This window comes from Artemia sp. Qi Xiang Cuo, chromosome 16 (genome assembly GCF_049724085.1).
Source record: "Artemia sp. Qi Xiang Cuo chromosome 16, ASM4972408v1, whole genome shotgun sequence".
Lineage (NCBI taxonomy): Eukaryota > Metazoa > Arthropoda > Branchiopoda > Anostraca > Artemiidae > Artemia > Artemia sp. Qi Xiang Cuo.
The window spans coordinates 30425463-30441582 of NC_142809.1; the positions used below are offsets into that span (position 1 = coordinate 30425463).

The following is a 16120-nucleotide window of genomic DNA, read 5'->3' on the forward strand; positions in this document are numbered from 1 at the left end:
TGTTTGTTTGTGTTTGTCTTTGAGTCTTTGTGTGTGTGTGTGTTTGTGTCTGTGTGTGTGTGTGTTTAATATGATTCTTCGAATGTAACCTGGTATAAGAAAGAGAAATTATGCCATATATTTTTTTTATATGGTGATGTGACACTTCAATTAAGCTGAATAAAAATTTTTTTCAGTGTTTAATGACCTAAATCTATAGAACCGCTACCCTATTTTTTTTTATAACACACACACCGAGATAGATATATACAGAGATAAGAGAGAGAGAGAGAGAGAGAGAGAAGACACAATTTTTCTTACGTGATCACGGAGAGAGGTGACTGGTTCAATGACTACATTAGCTTCATGGAATGGGAGTATGGTTTGCATTTTGAGTGTGTTAGTTGACCAGTTGACAGTTGGCTGGTGTACGATAGGTCCGGATGGCTGTGACATATTGCTGCGGATGCTGGATGGGGGAGCTGGATAGTTGGTTATTGGGTGGTTTACGGTTAATGTTGATGGTATTAATGGATTCGACCTACGACCATGTTGCATAACTGATGGTCTGTTTGAGATGACCACCGGAGTCACTTCACCCTTTCTTATCTTCTTAATGGGTAGGGAGAGCTCTGGAAAATCCTAAAAAAAAAAAAATTTGTATTCATGAAAAAAATCTTGAAAGAGAACCATCAGTCCTCATCAATAGTATGCACAAGAATAAGATTTTTAAAATTTAAATTAAGTGTCATTCTATTTTTCTGATATGATTTAGAGATATAAAAAAAAAAGTTGAAAAAAAAATTTTAAAAAAAAAACTGTCAGAAAAAAAAGTTAAAAAAAAGAAAAAAAAAAAAAAAAAAAAAATTTGTAACAACAAAAATTATTTTTCTAATAGTAAAAGTCGCAACACACAAATATATATAATTCCCATTTTGAAGTTGGAAAATATTAAATGTAAATTTCTTATGTTTTAAGTGTGTTTTATGACGATTCTAAGAGATGTAAAAAAAGTTAAAAAAAGTTAAAAAAAAAGTTAAAAAAAAAGATAAAAAAAAAATGAGTAAACACAAACATTATTTTACTAATAGTAAAAGTTGCAACAAACATATCCATATCATTCCTATTTTGAAGTTGGAAAATATTAAATGTGAAATTTTTGTGTTTTAAGTGTGTTTCATGACATTCTAAGAGATGTAAAAAAAATGTTGCGGGGGGGCTGGAGGGGGGTTGAATGGAGGGGGTGGAGGGAGGGGTTGGACGATTGTGGAACTTTGGGCCGGTTCGGAACGATTGTGGGGAACTTTTGGCCGGAATAAAAAATAGGTATGATCTACCTCATGTGCTGAGCTCGCAATCCATTTAAATGCAGTGTTTACATACTTTTTTTCATGTTTTGATATTGCTCTTCACCGACCTCTGGAGATCCAGATTCAAAAATATTTAACTATCAGTTAAGTATAATGGGATCTGTATAAATTTTATTAGAATTAATTTCTTTACCCACTAAGAATATAAAAGAATAACTTACTTCTTGTGTGTAGCTTTTGTCAATATTCCTTTTGTTTGAATGCATCATTATATCTCAAATGTCAATGTTGAACTGAGGAAATAACTGATTGTCAGAGTTTTTATATCCGTATTCAAGGTTAAACATAAATCAACCACATCTAGCAATTAAAGGTAGCAGGCAGTACTCCCATATAGCTATAATATTTACAACAAGACAGTCCCACCATATATCTACAATGCTTACAAGCAGAGTGTCTCCCGCCAATACAAGCAGACAGTGTAATGGCCGGAAATAAACCAACGTGAAAAATAGTGCGGATCTATGTTCAAAGTGCTTGATATTTTATGGGGATGGAGATTCCAGTCATCAGACTGTCTGCTTGTATCGGCGGGAGACACTCTGCTTGTAAGCATTGTAGCTATATGAGGAGACACTCTGCTATCTTAGATTGACACAGTAATGTCCTATCTGTCTTCTCTCTATCATTAATACCGTAATTCCCTACCTGTCTTCTCTCTTTAATTATACACAGTAATTTCCTACCTGTCTTCTCTCTTTAATTGTACACAGTAATTTCCTATTACCCCCGTACCTTTAATTGTACACAGTAATTTCCTATTATCCCGCTACCTTTAATTGTACACAGTAATTTCCTTTTACTCCGCTACCTTTAATTGTACACAGTAATTTCATATTACCCCGCTACCTTTAATTGTACACAGTAATTTCCTATTACCCCGCTACCTTTAATTGTACACACTAATTTCATATTACCCCGCTACCTTTCATTGTACACAGTAATTTCCTATATACCTCGCTACCTTTAATTATACACACTAACTTCCTATTACCCCGCTACCTTTAATTGTACACAGTAATTTCCTATTACCCCGCTACCTTTCATTGTACACAGTAATTTCCTATTACCCCGCTACCTTTAATTGTACACAGTAATTTCCTATTACCCCGCTACCTTAGATTGTACATAGTAATTTCCTATTACCCCGCTACCTTTAATTGTACACAGTAATTTCCTATTACCCCGCTACCTTAGATTGTACACAGTAATTTCCTATTACCACGCTACCTTTAATTGTACACAGTAATTTCCTATTACCCCGCTACCTTTAATTGTACACAGTAATTTCTTATTACCCCGCTACCTTAGATTGAACCATTACTACTAGTATCCCAATGGGAAGACGATTTAAAAAGCGAAATAAGACGACTTGATGTCACTTCTGTCGTTTATGCCTGAGGACTATCATGCCTTCTACAAAAGTTTGCTTTATGACAATACAGTGGTGGACTACCTTGAAAACGAAAATGAAGAAGAATGAGCTGATATTCTCATGTTTTATAATTTTTTTTACCATTTCTTACATAAACGAAGTTGACTTAGCTTGAATTTGCAATTTGTTTTGTGAAAGATTTGAGAAAATTCAATTTGCAAAAACCGGTTAAGTCCATTATCTCAAAATATACTCCATTTTAGCGAAATCAAATGGCAAATTTCAATTCCTTGATGTTTTTTCGCAATTATCATTTTTCCCCAGCAGTTTTCGTTCATAATTGGATTCAGGAGACGCTTTCAACCAGAAAAATCGCTCTCCTGTAAAATTTGGAAAATGTGACTTAGACGGTTTTTGCATAATGCTACGGATTTACTCCTTGCATAAGGTCAGATTTTAATCCTTTAATGGCGTGTCATATTGTTTGGAATAAGTTGCCTGAATCGGCTCGAAGGTGCCACTCATTCGGTTCGTTTATACAAATTGTTAAAAATTCTCTGGCTTCGTAGAAGTTATTTTTATCTCTTTATTATTATTATTATTATTCATATTATTTTATTATTATTATTATTATTTTTTTTTTAGTCTATTTAATCTACTCAATTAATTCAGTTTATTTATTCTATTTTTTCCCTTAGTTTTATTTTATCCTTGTTTTCTTTTCTTCCCCTTTGACTCTTCTGTCTGTGAGTAAGTGATCATTTTGAATTTTCTTTTGTTTTTCATCTCTGAGTATGTAACTCATTTGTCTTCCCCCTTCTTTACAGGCCAATGAGCCTTTGGGGGAATAATAACATGTATCATTGTATGTGTATTTAATGAAGAATAAATCTTATCTTATCGAAAATATACTTGCTCATTGTCAAAAGAAACACAATTGTTATAGAGTTTACAGTTTTGATATACTATCCTGTGCTGTTGCATACGGTGTTCGAAATTTTAATAGGTTGTATCGATACAATAATTGCCGCAGTTACGTGTGGTGTCAATTGGGAGGGTAAAGGATATTTAACCAATCCACCAGGTTTTTTTTGCCTCTTAGTCAAGTACGCATGGAAAACCGCTTGGTTTTCCGCATCGCGTGATAGCATCCTTAGCATAAATTCCTATTAACACGGGTCTAATTAAAGGTAATATTACAATATGCAGAAAATCATGCGCATTCAAACAAGTTGCATGGTTTAGTGCGAAAATTCGTGCAAGAAATAAAGTCTAGCAGTGCGGAAAACCCAGCCTTTTTTTGCAGGATTACCCATTTGGTGAAACTTTTTAATGCTTTCAGTTGTAGATAATTGAAAAAAGGTTCGGAAGATGACTATTTTAAATAATTATAGGACTTAAATGCTTTTCAAAATGAAAATATTGACAGTATTGTCCAGTCTGCTATAAAAAGCGCATCTCCGACCACATGGATCCATTTGGTTTACCCATTATGTAATAATAGCTTGATAAAGTACGTCTGTTTTGAGTGGAGAAACCTAGCACCTAGGCTCAATTTTGATTAGAATTCTACTCCTTTAGAATAGTGGATATGTTGCCATATAATTAAATTTTTAAATAGTATCTCCCTCCCCTCCTTTCTCTTATTTACAGGAATTCCATACAAAGATACCACCAACACACCACGGTTTTTCCGCTGCTCTTGTAGCCATCAACAATGCATTGTCCAAATGTCACTACCCTGTGATCTGATTGAATGCCGAGTATTAACCGCAGTAAAGAGAATATACAGTAGCGACAAAGGATATACTCTATGTGTGCCATGTTTGGAAAAAGAAGTCACTACTGGTATATCCTTAAACTGTGGTAGCAACTGAACTAAGTTTGTAACGTAAAGGCTCAGAGTCTTTACGCTCGGTATGAAAAGTGTGTCAAGTTTGAAAAAAGAAGTCGCTACTGGTATATCCGTATACTGTGTCTTCCACGGTGCTTTGGCTTCATTGATGCCTGGACAGAAGATCATGTTACACATAAATACGCAGTAGCAAATGGGACAGGTATTTTCAGGGCTTTTTCAAGCAATGTCGGACACTTTTCTTTTACGCTAATCTCGAATCTTGTTAATTACTTGTCTTGTTAAAATGTATATTTCAAAAAGTCACTACATTGAATATAAATTTACTATTCTCTTTGTGCCAAACTCAATGAAATACTTTCCTTCAGCGGCTGAGATGGCTGTGTTTTCCAAAGAAGTGGTTGCAGGCCTTCATAAAAGAATTTTTGATTTTTTCTTTTAAAGTTGACAGATGATTTACAAAACATGTTGTTAGTTCTTGCGGAATCTCCTCAAACTCAATTAGTTAGACCATATTCAGTAGCATCGGAAAAATAGTTAAATCTGATGTTTTCAAAGCAGCCTCTTACAGTGACAACTTTTTAATAAGGCCTTGTATCTTTTCTTCAAAAGAATTTATCAGCAATATCGCAAAAACCCATTAAAGTATTAAGTTCAAAATATCAGGACTTTAGGAGGGCAAGTTTAGACGAAAAAGGTATAATGTGAATCCTGTTACTGCTACTACTACCAATACTACTACTGCTATCACTAATACTACTCCCAATACTCCTACTATCACTTCAGAGAAACGCCGAAAAGATTTGAAAGATTCTTTTCTTAACCAATGAAAAAGTCTATGTCAATAAAAAACGAACAGAATTTAATTTAAAAAATATTTTCCACAAAAGAAGGAAAGTGCAAATTAAGTTTTGGTCTTTACAAAGCACAGTGGGGGGCGGGGGGTCGCCTGCCCTACTCATCTTAGCTTATGCCTGTTTTGGGTTTGACTCGGCTGCGACACTTAAATTTAAAACAAACAGAAATTAATACGTTTTTGAGGGGGTTGTCTCACCCTCATAAAAGTGCCCATTATTTTTATATTTGAAATGATTATTGATTTTAATTTCCGATTCGTTTTGGGTTCCTTTTATTCATTCATAATGGATATGTATTTATGGCAGAAAATAAGCTGTATATGGGGGGACTTTCCCCGTAATAACTTCCCGCTCTTTGCGCTAAATACTAAATTCTTTACTGAAAGCATTTATCGGTTCAGTGAACGTAGTTCATGGGTATCTACAAGTGATTTTTCACCGATTGTCTTTTAAAGCTTTAACTCAATATTTTTCAACCTGTGGATCGCGATCCCCTAGGGGTCGCAAATCCTCTCTAAGGGAAAGGAAGTCGTGAGGTCGGGAGAAATAAGTAAATGTAACAAACTGTTTGGCCTGCTATTTGCATGATGGAGAAAAATTTTCAGCAATTTTTAACAACATACACCCTTTTAAAAATCTAGACACAAATAGTAGTGTTTAATTTAGTTTCATACCTCCTCTAGTTGACCAGAAATAGAAAACTTGGTACCATTCGCAAAAAAAATCTGTTTACTTTCTTTGATAGCTTGGATACACTTAAGCTATTTTGATTTGGTTAAATTTTAAGAGCAGAAGTAGCCCCGAAAGTTTGAACATAATAACTGCATTCGTTCTTGAGATACTGCTGAGATGCTTTATTGGGAATTAGCATTAAGACAGTGCATTTTGATTTAATCTTAAGGCAATATTTAGTTTTAAATATAATGGGCAAATGGAAGGGTGGGCATGGGAGGTGGACTAGTATCCCTACAATCACTTAAGACTATTAAAAACGGCATTAGCCCTTTCTATTTTCAGTCGAATGAACCCTTTTTGACGTTCCTAAGACAACTCCTTCGGTACGAAGTTCCCTGGTCTAAACAAAAAGAAAAAGAAAAAAAAAATAATAATATACTGTACCCAGATCGATCTTTACTATAAAAATTTCAAACCTTCCAATCACTTTCGACTCTTAAAAAGGGCAATAGCCCTTTCAATTTCCAATCGAATGAGCCCTTTTTGAGCTCCTACGACAACGGTTTCTACAACTAATATATATACCCCCAGGGCATAAATTACAGCCCTTGCCCTGAAAGGGCTTCGAGGGGGTTGTCCTCCTCAAAGACCTAATTTCCAGAACTTTCAACTACGTTAAACCAAATTTCTATCTCAAAATTTGATTGTATGTGTTTGGGGAAATGGTGGGCGTGAGAGGGGCATTAGTCGCTCTCCGATCAGTTTCAATTATTAAAAAAGGCACTAGCCTTTTCAATTTCCAATCAAATGAGGCCTTTTGAAGTTTCTATGACAACGCTTTCAATAAAAACCTTATATTTCACCAAGACATAACTTAAAACCCTTGCCCTGAGGGCTGGGGGGCTGTCATCCTCAAAGACGTAATTTTCAGAACTTTCAACTACATTGAAGAAAATTGATATCTCAAAACGATGATTGGATGTGTTTGGGGAAATGGTGAGTGTGAGAGGGGGGCTAGTTGCCCTTCAATCCCTTCCGACTATTAAAAAGGGCACTAGCCCTTTCAATTTCCGACCGAATGAAACATTTTTTACATTTTTATAACAACGCTTTCTATAAAAACTTTATATGCCCCAGGGCATAACTTACAACCCTTGACCTGAGAGCTGTGAGGGGGCTGTCATCTTCAAACACATAATTTCCAGACCTTTCAACTACGTTGAACAAAATGGCTATATGAAAATTTTGATTGGATGTGTTTGGGGAAATGTGGGCGTGAGAGGGGGGTTATTTGCCATCCAATTACTTTCGGCTATTAAAAAGGGCACTAGCCGTTTCGATTTCCAATCGAACGATTCCTTTTTGAAATTTCTACAACAACGCTTTCTATAAAAACCTTATATTCCCCAAGGGCATAACTTACAACCCTTGCCCTGTGGGCTGTGGAGGGGGGGGGGGGTGTCATCCTCAAAGACCGAATTTTCAGACTTTTTAACTACGTCGAACAAAATAGCTATCTCAAAATTTTAATTGGATGAGTTTGGGGAAATGATGGGTGTGAGAGGGGTGTTAGTTATCACTCCAATCTGTTTTAACTATTAAAAAGGGCACAGGCACTTCTAATTTCCAATTTAATGAGCCCTTTTTGAAGTTTCTACAACATCACTATCTATGAAAGCCTTATATGCCCCGAGGACCTAACTGACAACCCTTGCCTCTGAGGGGGCTATCATCCTCAGAGACCTAATTTCTAAAACTTTTAATTACATTGAACAGAATAGCTATCTAAAAGTTTTGATTGGATGTGTTTGGAAAAAAAGGAGTGCGTGAGAAAAGGGTTAGTTGCCCTCAAATCACTTTCGACTATTCAAAAGGGCACTAGCCCTTTGAATTTCTAATCGAATGAGCCCTTTTTCAAGTTTCTACGACAAAGCTTTCAATAAAAGTCTTATATGCCCCCAGGGCATAACTTACAACCCTTACCCTGAGGGCTGTGGGGGGGGGAGGAGTGTCATCCTCTTAGATATAATTTCCAGACTTTTCAACTACTTTGAACAAAATGGCTATCTCAAAATTTTGATTGGATGTGTTTAGATAAATGGTCGGCGTGGAAGGGGTGTTAGTTGCCTTCCAGTTACTTTCGACTATTAAAAAGGACACTAGCCATTTCAATTTCCAATCAAATGAGCCCTTTTTGAAGTTTCTACGACAACGCTTTCTATAAAAAAACCTTATCTGCCCCCAGGGCATAACTTACAACCCTTGTCATGAGGGCTGGTGGGGGTTGTCATCCTCAAATACCTAATTTCCAGAACTTTCAACTACGTTGAACAAAATGACTATCTCAAAATGTTGATCTTATGGGTTTGGGGAAAAGCTGGACGTGAGAGGGGGGTTTGTTGCTCTCCAATCACTTTTGACTATTAAAAAGGGCACTAGTTCTTTGAATTTCCATCGAACGAGCCTTTTTTGAAGTTTCTACGACAACGCTTTCAATAAAAAAAATGTATATGCCCCGAGGGCATAACTCACAACCCTTGCCCTGAGGCCTGTGGGGGAGTGTCCTCCTCAAAAACATAATTTCTATCTGGAAATCAACTACGCTGAACAAAATGGCTATCTCAAAATTGTGATTGGATGTGTTTGGGGAAATGGTGGGCTTGGAAGGGGTGTTAGTTGCCTTCCAATCACTTTCGACTATTAAAAAGGGCACAAGCCACACCAATTTCCAATTGAATGAGCCCTTTTCGAAGTTTCTACGACAACTTTCTTCATTCAATTTCTTCCATCGTAGGTCTGTTTTTGTAACATTAAGTAATAAATTATTTTCTAAATTTAACCAATTTCCTTGCTGACTTGTTATTTGGGTCATTGATGAAAATTCCGACTGGCACAAGTAAGACGTAGAAAATGGAATCTGGGTAATCAAACTGTTCGTGGTAATGATCTGTAAGTACGGAGCGACCCGGCTCAAAAGTAACCGAAACTCTAAAAGACTGAATTTTGATACCAACTGATATATAAAAAGAATTGGCTTATTATGCTGATTCCAAACATATAAGTTTCATTAAGTTTAGTGTTACCCATCAAAAGCTACGAACCTGAGAAATTTTGCCGGATTTTCTAAAAAGGGAGGAAACACTCCCTCGAAGTCATAGAATTTTAATTAAAATCACACCATCAGATTCAGCGTATCGAAGAACCCTATTGTAGAGGTTTCTAGCTCATATCTGCAAAATTATGGATTTTTAAAATTTTTGCCAGAAGAAAAACAACACCCGCATGCGTGTTTATTTGTTTTTTTTTGTTGTGTTTTTTTTTCCTACGGGTGGTCGTATTGACCCAGTGGGCGTAGACCTTCGAGAGAGGGCTCATTCTAATGGAAATGAAAGATTCTAGTGCCCTTTTTAAGTGACCAAAATAATTGAAGGGCAACTAGGCCCCCTCCCACGCCACCTTTTTCCAAAAATCGTCCGATCAAAATTTAAAGATAGGTTTTTACTTCATAATACTTGAAAGGCCCCATAATTGTGTCTTTGGAGATAAAAAAAAGACCCCCTACAGCCCCTGGCGAGAGGTTTTTTGTAAAATTAACATGTTGTTTTATTTGTTATTAGGAATATGCACATATATTTCCGGTGGGGCGGGGAGGAAGAATTTTCTGCTTGAAGGATTTTAAGGAGGGTGAACTAAGGAGGGAGAATTTTTTAAGGAGGAAGTTTTGAGAGGGTGAACTTTTCAGGGGAGATTTTACACCTGGTGAATTTGCCAGAATTCCTATACGAAATTTCTTTATGTCTTGCTTTTTCTTTACCGATTCAATCTTAGGCGTGGAGATGTTAATGGTAATTGTCCGGGTTGAATTTTTGCCAGGATTGAATTGCCCAGAGAATATTTCTGTGGGGAGGGGGATTTTCCTTGGAGGTGGAGCCAGGTATCCTGGTGTTATTAAAAAAGCTATCAGAAATTAAATAAAAATAACATGTTTTTTGAACTGAGAGTAAGGAGCAACATCAAAACTTAAATGACAAGAAATTATTCCGTATATGAGAAGGGTTGCCCCCTCCTCAACACCTCGCTCCTTACCGCTTTTTTGTCCCAATTCTTTAAAAATAACTCCTGAAACACAAAGGTCTTTTAATTAGAACAAAAAGTAACTTTTTTTTAAAGTGCCGAAAAACTGTAGCGTGAAGAGTGAGGTATTAAGGAGGGGGGACACGCCCCTCATATAAGTAATAATTTCTTTTCGTTTTTAAGTTTTATTATTGCTCCTTACTTTCAGTTAAAAAATTTCTTTTTATTTAATGAAGCTTAGAGATAAACATTTTTCTAAAGGCAATGAAAAAAGTATGTGAATCAAAGTAAAAGTGTATAAAAATGGAAAATTAAAAAAAAATTACACAAAACAATAGCCTACTTACAAAAACTAAGATATAAACTCCTAGTATTCACTTCTGTTGAGCAATGCCTAAGCGTTGAACGGATATTTTTTAACAATATCGACAGTTTTGAACTTGGTTATCAAACACCAAAATATTTAATGCATTTAGACTCAATTGCATGCTTATAAAAAGTAACGCATTATCAAAGTAGTAACGCATTATCAAAGTAGTTTGTTCAATGTAAAACATTAAAACTAAGATTAAAAAAATCAAATAAAAATTTTGGTACTCTTTCACTAAACGGACTTTTATCTAGTGTATATGGAATGTCAAACTGGAGACGCGAGAGTTACCGGGACAGATACGTGAGAGATACCCGATCATAAGACAGTTGTTAGAATGGAATTGAGTGAAATGAAACGGGTGATCTAAACTGAATGTTAAAATTAAAATTTGGGATTTGCCAAAGACAGAAAAAGACAGTTGAATTTTTACAGGATAAGGGGTTATTCCCGAAGACAAAAGAATGTGAAAAGGGACACACCATGACTTTATACTTGTATGAGAAGAATAATTCCATTTTGAGGTGTTGTAAATTGCAATGTAAGATAAAAGTCGGTTTAGGCTAGGTTAGGCTTGTTAGGCTAGGTTATATTAGGTTATGTATTTAATATAAAGTATGCTTTAATTAATCACTGATCCTTAAAAAAAAAAAAAAAAAAAAAAAAAAAAAAAAAAAAAAACAGAACCCCCCCAGATTTGCATATATATAGCCCAAAGTTGTTTCTAAACTGTTATATATTCATCGTATTTTATTTCATTAGCATTAACCAAACTAGCACTATATAAAAGAGTCCGTTTAATAAAAGAGTACCAAAATTTTTAATTCAATATTTTTAATTTAATTTTGAATACCAAAAACCAATATATTTGACACCTTTATACTTAATAACTGTAAAGTATTAAATCTTTTTCAAAGTGAAAACTAGATAAATACAATCACTTCTGGAAAAATAAATAAATGACAATAAAACACAAGAACGTATCCGTTCAGAGGGAAATACAAAAATTCCCAGCATTCCGGGAAACATTTCTGATTATAGTGGCTTCATTTATCAGCTCATGGGTACTCTGGCAATGCAAGCAAAAGTTGGCGGCATATTTTTTACCGAAATTGCCCCTTATTAAGTTGTTTTCCTTGTGTTTTCTTTAATTATGCGAATTTTCTTGGGTACTAATAACAGCACTAATTACTAATAGAAAAATACGTATATAGGATCACCATAAAAAGCTGATTCTTTGATTGAATGTTATCGATAGTTAGGCTCTTGCACTATAGGGTCAAAATCTATTGGCAGGCAGTCAACTATGGGGCAACACACATTTTTTCCATGGTTTTTCCATATTCTGCTTTTTTCTTTTGGTTTCCTTATAATTACTTTATAGTCCCAAATTTCCAGGGGGGCATGGCCCTCCCTACCTCTCTGCCGGCAACTATGCTTATTCAAATGAAAGAATGCTAAGAAGAATTTTTCAGGGTGAATCGTTCACAAGCAATTTTACAGGAAGGGGGGATTCTGGGCGAGGATGGAACTGTCTGGAGGGAATTCGACGTGGGGATGCACTTTACGTTAGATTAAATTTCCATGGAGGAGTTATCCGTGAGGGACAGGGGTATATTTCATAGAGGGTGAACCGGATTTACCGGCATTATTTCAAAAGCGAACAAAAATTTTGCCATATATGAAGGGTTTCCCCCTCCTTAATACATTACTCTTTACGCTAAAGTTTGACTATTTACTTAAATTTAAACACGGGCGGTGTTTAATTAGAATAGGAAGCTTTTTTAAAAGTGCTAACAGCTTTAGCGTAAAGAGCAAGTTATTGAGGAAGGGGCAGCCCTTCATATCCGGTATAAAAGTGCCGAAGTTAATATGCAAACTTAGTTTTAATTTTTCATATAAGTTGAGTCAAATTCGAACCTGCATTAGTTGAAAAGCGTTCTGAAATTAAGTAAAAAAAAACACAAGTTTTTTTTTTAAATGAAAGTAAGGAGCGATAATAAAACTTAAAACGAACAAAAATTATTTCTTATATGAAAGGGGCTGTCCCCTCCTCAAAGCCTCGCTCTTTACGCTAAAGTTTGACTCCTTGTCTCAACTCCACTTTTTAAAACAATAAGAAACTTTAGCGTAAAGAGCGGAGCGTTGAAGAGGGGACAACACCTTTCATATACGGAATAATTTCTGTTCGTTTGAAGTTTTAATGTCACTCCTTATTTTCAGTTAACAAAAACTTTTTTTTGGATTTAATCAAACAGTTCGTGGTAACGAACTGTAAGTAAGCAGCGACCCGGCTCAATGTTAACCGAAAGTCTAAAAAACGGAATTTTGATACCAATAGATACATCAAAAGAATCAGATTTTAATTTTGATTTCAAATATACATATTTCATCAAGTTTAATCTTACCCATCAAAAGCCACATGCCTGAGAAAATCTGGCTTATTTTCGAAAAAAGAGGAAAAGCCCCCTAAAAGTTATAGAACCTTAATGAAAATCACACCATCATATTCAGCGTATCAATGAACCCTACTGTAGAGGTTTCAAGCTCCAATCTACAAAAATGTGGAATTTTCCATTTTTTGCCAGAAGAAAGATCACAAATGCGTGTTTATTTATTTTTTTTTCTTTTCCCCAGGGGTAATCGTATTGACCCAGTGGTCCTAGAATATCGTAGGAGGGCTCATTGAAACGGAAATTAAAAGTTCTAGTGCCCTTTTTAAGTGACCAAAAAATGGAGGGCAACTAGGCTCCCTCCCACGCTCATTTTTTTCCCAAAGTCACCCGATCAAAATTTTGAGATAGCCATTTTGTTCAGCATAGTAGAAAATTTAATAAATATGTCTTTTAGGATGACTTAATCCCCCACAGTTTCCAGGGGAAGGGCTGCAAGTTATGAACTTTGCCCATTGCTTACATATTGTATGGGTTATTGGGAAGTATGCAGAAGTTTTCAGGAAGGATTTTTTTCTGGTGGGGGGGGGGCTAGAGGAGGCGGTTACTCGGGAGAGTCTTTCCGTGGAGGATGTTTCTTTGGGTTAAGGGACATTTCTATGAAGGGGGCACCGGATTTCCAAGCATTATTTAAAAAACGATCAGAAATTAAATTTAAAAAAACAAGTTTTTTCAACTGAAAGTAAGAAGCAACATTAGAACTTAAAACGAACATAAATTATTACGTATATGAGGGGGTTCTCTCCCATGTTAATACCTTGCTCTTTACGCTAGAGTTTTTTTTAGTGCTTTCAAAAGAGCTATCTATTCTAATTAAACGGCCTTTGTGATTCAGGGGTTTGTTAATTAAACAAAATTTTAACTTTTGACGTAAAGACGGTGGTATTGACTAAGGGGAGAACCTCCTCATATACGTAATAACAAATACGTAATAAAAAAAAAACAAGCGATATGGCTCAAAAGTAATCAAAACTTTTAAAAGCGGAATTTTGATGTCAATAAATGTACCAAAAGAATGGGCTTATAATAGTGATTCTAAATATATAAACTTTATTAAGTTTAGTATTACTCATCAAAGGCTACGAGCCTGAGAAAATTTACCTGATTTTTTAAAGAGGGGGGGATACATCCCCTACAAGTGACAGAATTTTAATGAAAATCACACCGTCAGATTCAGCGTATCAGAAAACCCTATTGCATAGGTTTCAAGCTCATATCTGCAAAAATCTGCAACTTTTGTATTTTTTGCCAGAAGAAAAATATACGAATATAGAAGTTCGTTACGTAAGTTAATTTGTAAATTACGTCAGAACCAAATTTAGAGACAGCCATTTAGCAAAAGAAAACTAAAATTTTTATACAAATTTTGTTTACTTATTCAATGACGGTGGGCCAAAATAAAAGCTGTATTAACTAAAAAACGATCAGAAATTAAATAAAAAAACAAGTTTTTTAAACTGAAAGTAAGGAGCGACATTAAAACTTAAAATGAACAGAAATTATTACGTATATGAAAGGGGCTGTCCCCTACTCAACGTCTCGCTCTTTACGCTAAAGTTTTTTATTGTTTAACAAAAATAGAGTTGTGAGAAAGTCAAACTTTAGCGTAAAGAGAGGCGTTGAGGAGGGGACAGCCCCTTTCATATACGGAATAATTTCTGTTCGTTTTAAGTTTTAATGTCACTCCTTACTTTCAGTTTAAAAAACTTTTTTTTTTATTTAATTATATATTAAGATCCACCATGCCATGAAACTCGCGGATTTGAATTTCAATTTTTTTAGAAAAAGAAGTTAACCTTGTCTAAAAGGAGTTGTCTTAGGGGTTCAGGGAGGATTGGGTAGCAAAAAGAGGAGCCGAGAGAGTTAGTTGCCCTTGAATTACTTTCAGAGCTGAAAAAAAAGCAGCATTACGTATATTTTTTCATTCAATTTGCCCCCTCCTGCGTTTCAACGGTCATTCTTTGTATAAAAAGTGGCCTAAACAAAAATAATACATCAGAGGCAAATGAATCTTTACTAAGGAAACGCTAGACACGAAATGATGTTTATATGTACATGACCCTCCCAAGATGACCTGATCCAAGGAGATTCTTTTATACTCTGTGACTTTAAGGTTAGGACTTTTTTAACACGGCATTTTCATATTTATGCTCTAAAGATCACCTACTTAAAAAAGAAAAATAAACAAAAATCAAGGCACATAAAATAAAGCAAATACGATGTTAGTATTCCTTAAAAAAAAAAAAAATGAAAATTCGGTACTTGTTAATTAAACGAAGCCCACTCAAGAATTACGCTTAGGTTAGATATCAGAAAACCGGTTTCATAGTCACAAAGACAAATGACTGGTGACAGAATGAATTGGATTTGTGTAATTTGGGCTATGTATTTGCACATTAGGGGGGGGGGGGGAACGGTTGGTTATGGGCACTGTCCAAACACTGTGCCCCCTCCCCCCCTCTAATGTGCAAATATGTAGCGCAAATTATATCATTATATAAACTAAAGGTTATATAAAGGTTATATTTCATTGTAATTAACTTAATTTCACTTCTTGGATGTTTTTCGCTTAATTAACGAATACCGAAAATTCTTTCAAACCTTGGCAGTAAAAACTTAAACCTTAATTAGAACATACTTGGAATTCAGCCCAGTCACTACCAGCGCTATTACTAGCACGACAAGCATACTTAGGATTAACCATCGAATCTGCTGACCACAATCTTAAGATTGAACCTTTGACTCTTCCTCCTCCGTTCCCAGTATCTCGATATGGAGTATAGCTTCCCAGATTTGATTCGAAAAACCAGCTAAAAATATAATTTCAAGTATAAAACGTAAGATAAGAGACAGGAGGGTTATAACCTCAGTCTGACGCAATACAAAGAGCGAAGGAATGTAAAGTAATATTATTCCTTGAAGTTCAAGCGAAGAGAATAAATTATGTGCTTAGATTTCTCTAAAACTCTTAAAATCTCCATACTTGGGTGGTGCAACTTACACTGTACCCCTTGGAGAGTATCTTCCAAGTGTTACAGGATACAGAAAATATTCATTGCCAATAAAAAAAAAGATCCAATTTGGTAAATTTACCAGCAACAACTGTTCAAAT

At 35.3% G+C, this 16120-nt stretch overlaps 1 protein-coding gene across 1 annotated transcript in view; it reads right to left on the reverse strand.

The window, feature by feature from the left end:
- The window catches only part of LOC148942772 (cell adhesion molecule Dscam2-like), a 551837-nt gene that overhangs the window by 371989 nt on the left and 163728 nt on the right, over positions 1-16120 (reverse strand). Inside the window, exon 3 of the mRNA XM_089101980.1 lies at positions 15647-15818. Within this exon, the coding sequence (XP_088958106.1) occupies positions 15647-15818 (172 nt within the window). The remainder of the gene's footprint in view (positions 1-15646; positions 15819-16120) is intronic.